The 13,125-nt window shown below is 42.5% G+C and overlaps 2 protein-coding genes across 6 annotated transcripts; one reads left to right on the forward strand and one right to left on the reverse strand.

Moving 5' to 3' along the window:
- The first annotated feature begins 2,704 nt into the window (after window positions 1-2,704).
- abt1 (activator of basal transcription 1) lies at window positions 2,705-4,979 on the forward strand. Of its 4 annotated transcripts, none has more exons than XM_012826183.3 (4): window positions 2,705-2,843; window positions 3,303-3,677; window positions 3,799-3,974; window positions 4,210-4,979. In XM_012826183.3, the coding sequence occupies exons 2-4, from the start codon at window positions 3,329-3,331 to the stop codon at window positions 4,582-4,584; spliced, it is 900 nt and encodes a 299-aa protein (XP_012681637.1). In that variant the 5' UTR covers window positions 2,705-2,843; window positions 3,303-3,328; the 3' UTR covers window positions 4,585-4,979. The 4 variants fall into 4 exon arrangements, with proteins under 4 accessions (XP_012681637.1, XP_031422012.1, XP_031422010.1 ...); XM_031566152.2 differs by lacking the exon at window positions 2,705-2,843 and adding an exon at window positions 2,933-3,028; XM_031566150.2 differs by lacking the exon at window positions 2,705-2,843 and adding an exon at window positions 2,949-3,198.
- On the reverse strand, window positions 4,919-12,516 carry comta (catechol-O-methyltransferase a). 2 transcript variants are annotated; one of them, XM_031566154.2, is made up of 6 exons: window positions 12,129-12,516; window positions 7,867-8,038; window positions 7,427-7,544; window positions 6,454-6,647; window positions 6,036-6,167; window positions 4,919-5,911 (listed from the first exon to the last, which is right to left on the reverse strand). In XM_031566154.2, exons 2-6 carry the CDS (start codon window positions 8,035-8,037, stop codon window positions 5,732-5,734), a joined length of 795 nt encoding a protein of 264 aa, XP_031422014.1. In that variant the 5' UTR covers window position 8,038; window positions 12,129-12,516; the 3' UTR covers window positions 4,919-5,731. The 2 variants fall into 2 exon arrangements, with proteins under 2 accessions (XP_031422014.1, XP_012681638.1); XM_012826184.3 differs by having other exon boundaries at window positions 12,122-12,510.
- Between the last annotated feature and the right edge of the window lie 609 nt (window positions 12,517-13,125).

Raw genomic sequence — 13,125 nt, forward strand, 5'->3', positions numbered from 1 at the left:
GTGCCTGACACTGATGCTTGCTCCTTAATCAAGCACTGAGCTTATTTTTACCCAGATGATGTTCCAGATGTATGGGCCGCGCTGTAAAATAATGATTACACATGGGATATATGCTGTTTATTGTGCCAGTGCTCATAGAGTGTTTATTTCATAAATGCTTCAGGGTAGGGTGACCAGGTGTCCTATTGTACTGCTCAGTATTTCAACCATTTCAACCCTTTGTCCAGCACCCCACATAGTGAGATAATGTCCCGCATTTTTATTGGTCATTTGTTTTTTTAATTGTCAGAAATAAGAACACATGGATGCATTCTTTTACCCACCTCGCACATGAGCCACTTGTGCCAATGCGACATCTATTTAAAAGTGTCACATCAAAAGCATCAACCTGGCTCATATAAATGCAACATAGCCAAGCTTTTTTTAAAGCTGGCTTTCCTCCGGTGGCTAAGATGAGAGCAGTGAAGGCGGTCATCAAGTGGCTGTGACAGCCCTCCATCAAACTGTGCAGATGTGGGGGCGGTAAACTCCTCTGCTACATCACAAAAACCTACACAGGTGTTTGCGAGCCGAAATGCAGACTACAAATGTTTCTTATTGTGTTAGATAGATATTATATCAAAGTTTTAGATTACCTCTCAGCATTGGTAACATGTCCCATTGTCCCATATAAACGTTCTACTCGTCCCACATTTGGTCTATTTGCATGTGGTCACCCTACTCCAGGGGTGCATACAATTTCTTTTTTAAATTTTTTTGTAATATCTTAAGTTTCTTCATGGTGTCTTTTCCAAATTAGGAACCCTTACTGGTAATTTTTATGGAGTCCTTCACAGCTACAACTGGCAACAAATCTGGTATAGGGCCATCATACTGATATGGTTTTAAAAAGAACCATCACAGTTTTTTTCTAAGGGAAGATCCCTCATGGGTTATAGATTGCACATTTTCTCTCAGATGGTAGTAGCGCGACCGCCGTGAACTCCTTGAATCACTTTGTGCCACTACCGTTATGGGGGTCATTCATCATCATGATATACTCCACTGCTCAGCAATAAAACAAAGGGTTTCCTGCAATAGTGCTCATCACAAATCAGTGACTCATGCACAACTCTTACAGGCTAGTATACTTTACCAGTAGATAAAAAACGGGTACAAAATCTCTCCAAATTGATTTGGCCATGTGTTTTTATTATTGTACACATCTTAAGGTTTAGGTCACTAATGGCTTTGTGTAACTACTACTCTGTTATTTCTCTGTCTGTAGGCCACTTTTGTCCCTAGTGACTACTCATTGTCATCAGATGTGTTGCAGGGAAATGCGTTTCAGCTGAGTAGATCTACACATGCCTGAGGGGACCACGAGGAGAATCAGCTCCCTGGATTCTCATATCCCCTCCCAGAGAATGCCCCTTAAAAAGGGTTCTTCACTTGTTGCCATCGAAGAACATTTCAAAGTTCTCCCCAAGCCTCATAATTTACCTTAAAGGCTATACCTTTCATGGAGGTGTTTTATGTGGCACTCCTATTGGAGGCTTTAAAATATCTGACTTAAAAACTCCTGATAAGCTGTTTCATGTAGGTATTACATGGTATTACATGAACCATACAAATAATGGTTCTTCTATGGTGAAAAGCTAAAGAACCTTTTAGATGTAAAAGTATATGCATCATGCCATGACAATGACAATGACTAGAGTTTTCCATTTCACATTCATACACAGTATACCCATAAACATTCAACAGTTCTGAACTTGTTAGACCTTTAACTCACATACCTTATGGGACCTAACATTTCAACAAGCTAAAGCCCATTTTTCATCATAAACTAGTTCAGGTGAGGAATTGCAAACCATCTTCTGAATGAAAACTGGCTTATTGGTTACCGTGGCAGCCCATGAGGCCATTCTAAAGGTAGCAGTCAGCAGGGCTCATCTATCAAAGGAAGTGCAGAGCTTCGCTCTCTCAGTCTGGGCGTCTGGGCAAGTCTGATAGGGTGGCACCTAAACAACATAATCCACTGAGTATTCTTCATGGCCCCATCATCATCCTGCAAAGCAAACGCAGGAAAGTATGCCCTCTGACTCTGCGATAAGATCTATTTCCCCTGCTGCTTATGAATAAAGAAATCACCTCTCAACAGGATGACGTACAGTAATTGAGATTCAGGTGTGAAAGAGCGGAGTGTGTGTGTGTGTGTGTGTGTGTGTGTGTGTGTGTGTGTGAGCGAGAGAGAGTGACTGTGTGTGTGTATGTGTGTCTGAGTAAAAGAGAGAGAGAGTGTTTGTGTGATGAGACCTGCTTTTTTCATATGTGCACGTCTTACATTTTCCTCCATTTCTTTTGCCTATAAAGCATGCTGTTACACATGCACACATGCACACACAAAGAGAGGGGGTGGGGGCGCATTTCTGGAGTAAATATGTCTGAACCCTGGTGGTTGGATTCTGAGGTTGTATCGCCACCCTGTGTTAAACCAGGTTAACAGCAAGCGATTTAATAGGGGTAATGCACAAAATGTATCGAGGTTTGTGATTTGAATAATTTCCTCTCGAATTCCCATACGATACACAACCTTTCCCTCAAAAATCTAAAGCCTCATAATCCTGGGCGTTATTTGTCATGCATGAGAGAATACAAAATAGCAATAAACAACAGGTTTATAATGGAACGTTCTGGAGGTCTTGAACGCACCCCCGAATTATCTGCGCATGTGCATTATGGTCAAGCCAACAACACGTGTTCAACCATAGACTGCATAATTTACTTGGAGTGCATAGATTGAGAAAACCACTGCAAAGTACTGCAGTCATCAGATTAAATTTGTTAAATTAACAGTAAAGGTATGTAAAGCGTCTGATATTACCCGAGACACGGGGTTTGACCTGTATAATGAGGAGAGACACTGTCAGCCTAACCTAGTCTTTGCTTGAGCTAGCATCATTAGCTAGTTTGTTGTGTAGTTTGCTGGCTAACGCTATCTACCTATTTGACTAGCTAACAGGAATTTCAAACACATTCCACTCCAGTGGGTTGTCTACTATTCTGCTGCCTAGCCACAGCAGTGTTTGCTTGACATTATTCTCTCTTTGTGGTGGTAATTGGCAGGCACAGTGAAACCGTTTACTACTAGATAATAGTTGTCATCGTACTTGCTAATAGTCAGCATGAGTCCATTTTATGTGGATTGTTGCATGAGTAAGAGCACCATGTCGGTTAAATTAAAGTGTTTTAACAATTAATATGTGAAGTATAGCTGTGTCATGCTTACACTAACTTTAGCCTATCTCTCCACTCTTCAGGTAATCACCGTTCGCGTCTCTCCAAAATGACAACAGAGCATGAGCGTGGTGTCGTAGTGACCCAAGATACGACCTGTGAGGACGACAGAATGGCAGTGCATAATACTGAGCCTTTAGAGGGTGTTGGTCAGAGTGAGAGTGCTGCAGAGGACCACGACGAAGACCAGGATGAGGAGAATGGTTCAGAGGGGAGCCAGGAGCAAGATGCCAGTATAGCCAATTCGGTTGAAGAGGAAGATGGACAAGACCCTAAAAAGAAAACTTTGCCAGGAATAGTATATATAGGTCATATACCTCCTAGGCTAAGACCCAGATATCTTAGGACCATGCTTGGTGCTTACGGTGAAATCGGGAGAGTTTTCCTTAATCCTGAAAGTAAGAACTCACTCACACTAGAACCAAGAACAAACAGAGAGAAGTTAAGTGTGTAAATGCATGTACATCGATCAATAGCGATGTGGTTCTTTCTTTGACCATTTCTAGTTTCTGCCCTCAGGTCGATTGGTCCGCAGGAAGAAAAAGAAAACCGGAAGCAATGCCAGCCATTTTACTGAGGGCTGGGTGGAGTTCAGAGATAAGCGCATAGCCAAAAGGGTGGCCGTCACCCTGAATAACACACCCATTGGAAACCGAAAGAAAAGTCGTTTTGCTGCTGACCTCTGGGCCATAAAGGTACATATTTATTTAATAGACAATCTTGCAAAAATGCCTAAATTAATTTAAAGGACAAGGAGACACCGAATCTTACTTGAGTGTGTGCTCATTTTTTGTTGATATTTTGAATGTACATATATAGGGTTTATAATAATCTGAAATGCATTTCTTTTTCACTTCTCCTTCTCACTTATTAGTGCTATCCTTATTGTGACTATCAAACCTCACCTGCTGTCCTCTTACTGTGCCCCAGTATCTACACAGGTTTAACTGGTGCCACCTGAGCGAGCGGCTGGCTTACGAACAGACTGTGTACCACCAGCGCATGAGGACGGAAATTGCTCAGGCCAAGAAGGAGACCAACTTCTACTTGGCCAGTGTGGAGAAGAGCCAGAACCTGGACAAGATCCGGAAAAAGAAGGAGAAGAAGGGCGAGAAGATGGAGGAGAAGTCGTGGGACTTCAAACAGCGGCGCACCGAGGTAGAGATTCAGATGGGCAAGAACAAGGGCCTGTCAAAGAAGAACCTACAGAAGGCTCAGGAGAAAGCCAAGGTCATCCAGCAGAAGGCCCAGTCCAACACCTCTCTGCTGGCCAAGATCTTCAACAGTGGAAGAGCACAGGACTGATGGACTTCAGGAGTCATACATCAATATTTGGATAAACTGGGTATACATAGACTTTACCAGGATCAGATGTGTGGCACTGGTATTGTGCTTCCTCTGGTCTTTCAGACTAAATGGATCTGCCCAGAAACCTTTGGAATATTTTTTTTCCATAACTCACCTGACAATGAGTGCTATCCAGGTCACTTACAAATGAACTAAAGGTGTGTGTTTGTTTTACTAACAGGACAGGCAATTAAATATCATCCAAAGAGGTGAATTAAATGGTAGAGTTTTATAACTATGCATGCAAAGGAAATCACACACAGGTGCAAACTGTTAAGTACACATTTGAAAATTGACATGAAACTCAAGATTTTTATTTTCCCATTAAAAAATGAAATAATATGGCATACAAATCCTGTGGGCACGTAACACTTTTTAAATTCTCAAGTCAACTCAGTTGGAAATTATTTTTTTATATTATATTTATACTCCCTTTGCCTTGGCAGTCAATAATCACTGTACTTGCTCTCAGAATCACAATGTAACTGTTGTCAGGAGAGGGCAAAATAACGACGAGAACTAGGACTGAGCTAAAATACACAGTGGCAACAGTCATTAAAAAAGTGGTGAGTACGCTTAACATGGAAACATTGTCAGACATTCTGTTCTAGTTGGATGTTTTAAGCACTCAGTATTCTTCACCATTCACTTGCAATGCAACATGATTTAAAGGGAGACTGTCAGTATTAAATTCATCACCAGTTTGCTGTGTGGTAATTATAAGTCCTTCCTTCTTATAACCCTCTTTAAGCAAGTGTTGAGGGCAAAGCATCTACGAATTAGATTCTCCCGTTAAAGGAGAGGGCCACTATTCTGGCAAAGAGTTGTTGACGTTTAAGAAAAACATCCAATCAAATTATGCCCCTCCCTTCCTTTTGATTGGCTGGAACAGTGTATGGCCTGGTCTGAGCTACTTTCTATGTTTAACAGCACTTGGACTGAGTTCAAACACCAGAGTTGTTTTAAACATATATGGTACGGACAGCTAGAGGAATGTGAGGAGCTGTTTGTTAAAGTTGACAAAAACTACCAGAATAGAATCGTACCCTTAAAAGATTTTTCTGATATGCTCTTCCTTTGGCTAACCACAGCTGCCTCCTCGGTTTTAACCCAAGAAAATAGATTTCTCCAGGCCATCCTCCACTTTAGTATACTCAAGGTGGGACTTGAAGTATTTACTGTCATATTTAGGGCTACTTCGAACGTAGGCAAGGTACTCTGGGGTCCCCGGACAGATGACATTGTCTGCGAGCAGGACAGAACCTTTTTGGAGCAGACCGCATTCCTGGTCGAACAAAAAAAAGAGGACAATGTTAGTCTCATTGCGGTAAAATCTGTTGGCATTTTGAAAGGTGGAGGATATCACATCAAAGAGCTGGAGTACTCCTGTAATTCAGAAAGCTTCTTGCCTCAAGTAATTTGGTGTCAGGAAGATACCGGTCTTTCCAGTGGTCCAGGAAAACCAAATCAAATGTTGTTATTCCAAATTGGTCCCTCATTTTGGGGATCAGGTCTCCTGAGGGGCCTTCCACCAACAGCACCTGTTGCATTGGAGTAGAGTTAGTGACCATGGTAACATTAGATACATAGACAAACATGACTACTAATGACATCTTTAAAATGGGTTTGACATTTTAAGGTTTTACATAGATATAGTGCCTTTGTGCTTTGCAATAATTCATAATTAAAAACTGAAATAAATTGAAAAATTATACAACAAACATTTGCAAAATGCAAAACTTGTATGTGCCAGACAACAAACCACCTTTGGACAAATACAAGAACCTTTTTTCTTTCACTTTTCATAAATTCTGCCATCTCCCTTACCTTGTCCTGTAGCCCGGCAAACTCTATGACCTGACGAGCCACCTTTGCGAAATCTGGGTTGAATTCCACAGTGATGAGTTTGGTCCCAGGCGGCAGTAGGCGGGCAATGCGCACTGTGGAGTACCCACAGTAGGTGCCAAGCTCCAGCGCTGAGCCAGGACTGACTTCACACACCACGGAGTCCAAGATGGTCCCTACACACACACAAAGACACACACAGTTGGAGTGTGTAGAGTGCTTCAATGACAACAAAAAGGCTGTGAACATCAACAGGACTAATCTCCATATCAAAACCCCATTAGGCACTTGCCCTTGTCTCCCTTTATCGCTAATGGGCAGCTTTTGCGGCACATGACGACAATGTGCTTTTAATACATTCTCTCCTTGCGTGACTGATGCTGGGTAGTAAATAGGTCCCCGTGTTACTGCATTAATAGTTCCACGTAAACATCAACCTCACATTTTCAAAACAGAAACATGAAGAATATCTGTTTAGCCATGGTAGATGGTGCAGAAAGTCGTGATTAATTTTTTTTAACCAAGGTATGTGTCATTCATTTAAATTACTCTGAAACTTAATTGGCCATTTAAATCTATATTTAAAAGACTTGTCTCACTGTGATGTGTGTTCAACTGGCACTTTGTGCAGCCATGCAGAAGTCCCAGTGACCTATCGTTCAGCTGCAAACCTTCACTTCATATTCAGGGCAATGCTGTTTGATATGACTGAAGGCGGTTCTCTCTGGAGTGAGAAGCCCAGCCCTGATTGTGCCAGGAGAAAGACTGAAACGTCAAATAGGAGAGCAAATAGGAGGAGAGGCTTGCTTAACCTACCTCAACCTAATGTAATGGGGGTGTAACTGAGCCCTGTGTTTCATTTGACTGGTGTAATGTCTAAAACAAACTACGTCTAAACTGTACTTTAATGTGACTGTATTGTATTACGTTTTGGACTTCGAGTCTCCTTTCCTACCTTTCTCATCCCCCACGTTCATAGCCCACTCACTGCTCCGGCAGAAATTATCGATGGTGGAGATGACGCTCTGGGGATCCCCTCTGATAGCCTTCTTCTGCACTGCTTTGAGGAGCCGCTGTGAGATAAACAGGTGGACACGCAATATATTTAAAAGGGTGTGTTTGTGGGTCTGGTGCAATATTTAGATTTAGCCTGTGATGCACACAGGTCACAGCTCCCTGCTTGATTTAATGAGATCAATCAGTTTCTGCATGAATCAAAACTTTTTGAAACCTGAAAAAAGATAAGACAGAGGTTCCTCATTTTGGAAACAATGCACAGCGACTGTACTACACTAATAATCTTCATGCTGCTGAAATCCTAAAAGTAATGGTATTTGGCCTAGTCGTGCAGATTAACCCATTAACAAATAGGTCAAAAACAATCTACAAGGTCACCTGAGGTCGCGTCGAGCTTGTGACGAAGTCCAGGAAACGCTCGACAATGACATCATGCCACAGCAGTGCGGCCCAGGCGTTGTGCTGCACAGCTGCGGGGATGAGCCAGAAGAAGAGAGCGTAGAGGACAGCTGCTCCCACCACACACGCCAACAGGACGCCCAGCAGCATGCTACAGGCAGTGGGGAAAAGGGGAGAGATCACACACTGGTTCATGCATCGATCTCAGATCATGGCCCTGGAAGCACGAGGGCTGGCCAAGCTTTTATGTTTTTTCTATATTAATTGTCAAGAGCGGAAACTCCAGTTCAGAAAGCCAAGGGCCTCCCCAGTTTGCTTAGATTTGTTAATTAGTAATGTCCTGGGGGAAAAGTAATAGGTAACATAAGTTGGTTCATTGCCATGCATGGGTAGGGCAGGAACCTTTGCGACTTGGCACCTCTTCAGTCAGTAAGGTGGAACTAATAATACTTGTATAATATATATAGTAAATAATGTATGATGATATGAGTGAACTCCTCACAACAGAACCAGTGGAAGCACTGTTAAAGAATAAGGTCAACAACTGTGATCTTTTTCAATGGGTTGTACAGTGGAGAAAATAAGTCTTTGAAGTTTGCCCACTTGCAAAGAAATGCATGATCTATAATTGTAATGGTAGGTCTATTTCAACAGTGAGAGACAGAATATCAACAAAAACTTCCAGAAAACTGCTTTTTATAACCGTTATGAATTGATTTGCATTTGATGGTGGGAAATAAGTATTTGATCCCCTACCAAACAGCAATAATTCTGGCTCCCACAGACCAGTTATGTGCCCACGAGGCACACAGATAAGTCCTCATTAGGCCTAACAAGTTACACCTGATCTCAACTGGTGACGTGTATAAAAGAAACCTGTTCAAAGAATCATACTTCACACCTTCAACCTCACCACCATGGGCAAGACCAAAGAGTTATCCAAGAACATCAGAGATAAGATTGTAGACCTGCACAAGGCTGGAATGGGCTACAAAACATCGGCCAGCAGCTTGGTGAGAAGCAGACAACTGTTGGTGCGATTATTCGCAAATGGAAGCAACACCAAACAACTGTCAATCGTCCCTCGGTCTGGGGCTCCACGCAAGATCTTGCCTCGTGCAGTATCAGTGATCATCCGAAAGGTGCGGGATAACCCCAGAACTACAGAGGGGGAGCTTGTGAATGATCTCAAGGCAGCTAGGACCACAGTCACCAAGAAAACCATTGGCAACACACTACGCCGAAATGGTTTGAAGTCCTGCAGCGCTAGCAAGGGCCCCCTGCTCAAGAAGGCACATGAACAGGGCCGTCTGAAGTTTGCCAATGAACACTTCATTGATTGTAAGGAGGATTAGGAGAACGTGATGTGGTCAGATGAGACAAAAATCGAGCTCTCGACTCGCCCATTTAGAGGGGGAGGAATGCTGAATCTGACCCCAAGAACACCATCCCCACAATCAAGCATGGAGGTGGAAACATCATGCTTTAGGGCTGTTTCTCTGCCAAGAGTACAGGACGACTCCACCGCATCGAGGGGACTATGGATGGGGCCAATCACCCTGGAATCTTGGGCGAGAACCTCCTTCCCTCAGCCAGGACATTGAAAATGCAGCCAAGCAACCTTAAGGATTTGGAGAGGATTTGCAAAGAGGAGTGGACCAAAATCCCTTCTGAGATGTCTGTAAACCTGGTGACCAACTACAAGAAACGTCTGACGTCTGTGCTTGCCAACAAGGGTTACTCCACCAAGTACTAAGTCTTGTTTTGCTAGCAAATCATTTGATAACTGTTATAAAATGCAGTTTTCTGGATGTTTTTGTTGATATTCTGTCTCTCACTGTTAAAATAGACCTACCATTACAATTATAGATCACGCATTTCTTTGCAAGTGGGCAAACTTGCGAAATCGGCAAATACTTATTTTCCCCACTGTATGTACTCTTATCTCCATTCTATTCCACCCTATACTAATGCATTACCATACATGGGCAGAAAACTTCAAATTGTGGTGTAAACTATTCACTAGTGTAGATCGGTGTAGATCAACTACTGGCCATATTAATATACAGTCTCTTGTCTTTGTGTGGAGTTTAGGATGGTTCTAGTTTCAGAGACAACTGTTTCACAATTATAAAAAATTTGGAATTGTTTAGTTTTTGTCTTCATAGTAATGAACGATTTATCTGCAAAATGCAGAGTACAAGTGTATGTAATGACTTAAGGTCTTCCCTCTACTCGTTACTCATAGATTTCAGACAGGTATGAATCCAGTCTGTTCCCTTAGTTGGTATGATGAGTAATAACCTGTGCCAAGAAACGGAGCTACCCACTCACAGGTCTGACTCATGATGGCCAGAAAGAGTGGCTGTATCCGGGCCTCAGGTAATGTCAGCCAATTTAACTGGTGTTACAATGGGAATTATAATCCCAACAAAACTTGAGCTGAGACGTTTGCTGTGGCAGGGTAAGGGAAGGACAACAGAATCAAGTAAGTAAGCAGCCTCATTCTATAACACTACTAACCAAGGCATTGACCGAGGAAAACAAATTGAACACAATGTTTGGAGAGGACGCACACCCTGTGCATTTATGCCAGTGTTTCTATTGCAAGCGAATGTCCAAGATAACAAACAAGACAAATAAGCCCAAGACATTTGACCTGACTGTTCTAGAATGAGTCATAGCTACAGGCCGTTAGTGAACACCAGCAACACTTCTGAACCGGTTCTTCTTTCCTCAGTTACCCATAGTAGATTTGGGGTGTTTTGTTCTCATTGTGGGTTGACAAAGTAATCTCTCTTAATATATAGAAAAGGCCCAAGAGTTAGTTAACCTTTGGACCTGGTTAGCTATAAATTGCTCTGTATGTTTGTAAGTTTGTGACTACATGTTGGTTGTAGAATATCACGTTGAACTCTCATTAAAACATTGAATATGCAATCCCTTAATAACATCTGACATGTGAAGGGAATCATAATATATTTAAGTAGGGCGTAGAAAGTCATGCCAAGAATGGCATATCAAGACCATTTTCTATTCAAAAACACATGAACTCATGCATCAGGCAAGTATTTTCCCGAAACCTTGTGATCACAGAAGGTAAGCCTAAGGCAAACTGAAAAGCAGCATGGGAAACATCAAACATTCCTCTCCAGTCAGAGCAGAGGGTCTAAGCTAGCAGGAGTTAACAGAGGCTAAAAACGTACGACTGTCTATCCGTGAGTGGGCAGTGCTGCCAGGGCCCCCGCTGTCCTGTTTTTATCTAAAAGGGTGGATTAAAGAAGTTGTGTACACATCTCACTCAGGCTGGAATGCCGCTTCCGTGCCATTGTGTAAAGAATGGCCGCATGCCAAAGGTGAAGAGCTGTGTCGAAAGGTTTCCCACAGTGGGGTCTTGATCTGCCTCTGACACAAGTGGCAAGGGATCATTGTCCAGCTGGACTATTTCAACTCAAAGCTGTAGCTCTCTCAAAAATCGTCACATGAACCAGATTCCGTCTGAATCTTTTCTCTGCCACAGGTGCACCTTCAATAAAATACTTTTCACCATTTTACACACCTCAGTAAAGTAGGAAACAGAGACTAAAGTGTAGTGTTGTGCAACCAGTGAGATAACATGAGCGGCAGACTAAATAGACAGTGAAGATTTAGCAAACATGCTGTTCCCTGCCCCCTTCTACTCACACCAATAAAGTGGGTCTCATCGATCTTTCTGCCAAGGGGCTTGGATTAAAGAGCGGCTAGATTTTTACAAGTGCTGCCATATAAATATTAATAACAGCTCAGCATGGTGCTCTCAACCCAGAAATGCTTGAGTAGAATTACCCCTGCTACATTTGCAAGCAAACACCACTAAATATTTAATACAGAGTTTGTGCACATCAAATGAAGTGTTGTTGAACTGAATTAATTGAAACACAAGTTGTATCATGTAGTTTAGATTGACAATATCCTGAAAAGAATCTAATCAGACGTAAACAGAAGAGAGTTGTAGCCATTTCTATGCTACAACATGCATTAAACACAGGTCTTCTTTGCTAGTGTTACTTGAGAAAACATGGTGGAGATTAAGAGTTGCCGAATCAGTGGTACAGAAAAGTAAGCACGTGCACGACACATGACATGCACTGACTATTCACAACTGTTACATTTCCTCTAATGAGAGAAGAGAAGGATACAAAAGAGCTGCTGGAAGATCATGCAAAACAAAAGGAATTTCAGCGCCACATCTTACTTCCTACCGCAGCTGTCTCCAAACGTTCACAGATGATTTTTTCCCCCCTTTCTCCTTCGTTGCCTTCCCTCTCAGAGTCTCTCTGCACACGAGAACATTTACTTTTCACCTCCGCCCCCTCCCTCCCTCTTTTTCTCTCTCTCTCTCTCTCTTTCACTCTCTCTTGTTCTCTGTCTTTTTGCCTCAGTGGTTACCACTGAAAGGAATCTGCGCTGCTATAGGTTCACCAGACTCATAGAGACAAACTCACACTATCTCGCACAGCGTGAGTGGACACACACACACTCTCACACTGACCTATAGACTCATGCACCCCTGTATAAGCAACTATGAGCACACTGCAAGGGAGAAGGGCTGAGCTCAGGCCAAATGGGCTGAGTTTTAAATCCCTCTTTAGCCAATCGTGCAGTAATCCCTCTCTTTCTTTCTTCCATTCTCTTCTCATCCCTCTTGCGCCATTTCTCTCTCTCTCTCTTGCTTTCTGTCTTTCCCCGCCCCTCCCCCTTTTCACAGGCACATACACATAAAGCTAACAAAGGAAAACCCAGACATATGCAAGCCTTTCAGGCATACTTGGCTATCTGGTGTGCAGGGCAACATTACTCACATGGACATACAGTATGCAACACATACATATAAAGCGGTGACTATTTACACTAGATAAAAGCTGTAGCAGGTCAATGTATAATTCATGTGTTTGTGTGGGAAAAATATAAATCCCAGTTTGAAGAGAAGACGTTTTATTATTTTTTTATTATTGTTGTTGGCTTCTACTGAGAGGCCCAAAGGTCACAGGCTTTCCCCTTGGTCTTTACAATCTGTCATCTACAATCTCCATCACCCATGCGTACACATGCTCCTGGTCAAACCACTCTCACATAAACAGAAAGCCTCTATTCATCTTTGGCGTGTGGCTAATGTTGTCTATATTTCTCTAAGGGGAATATTTTTATGGCCTCAACCAGCCATTGATTTTCATTTAGCCTTTACCCTCTGGCTATTGT

Source organism: Clupea harengus, chromosome 4 (genome assembly GCF_900700415.2).
Source record: "Clupea harengus chromosome 4, Ch_v2.0.2, whole genome shotgun sequence".
NCBI classification, from domain to species: Eukaryota; Metazoa; Chordata; class Actinopteri; order Clupeiformes; family Clupeidae; genus Clupea; species Clupea harengus.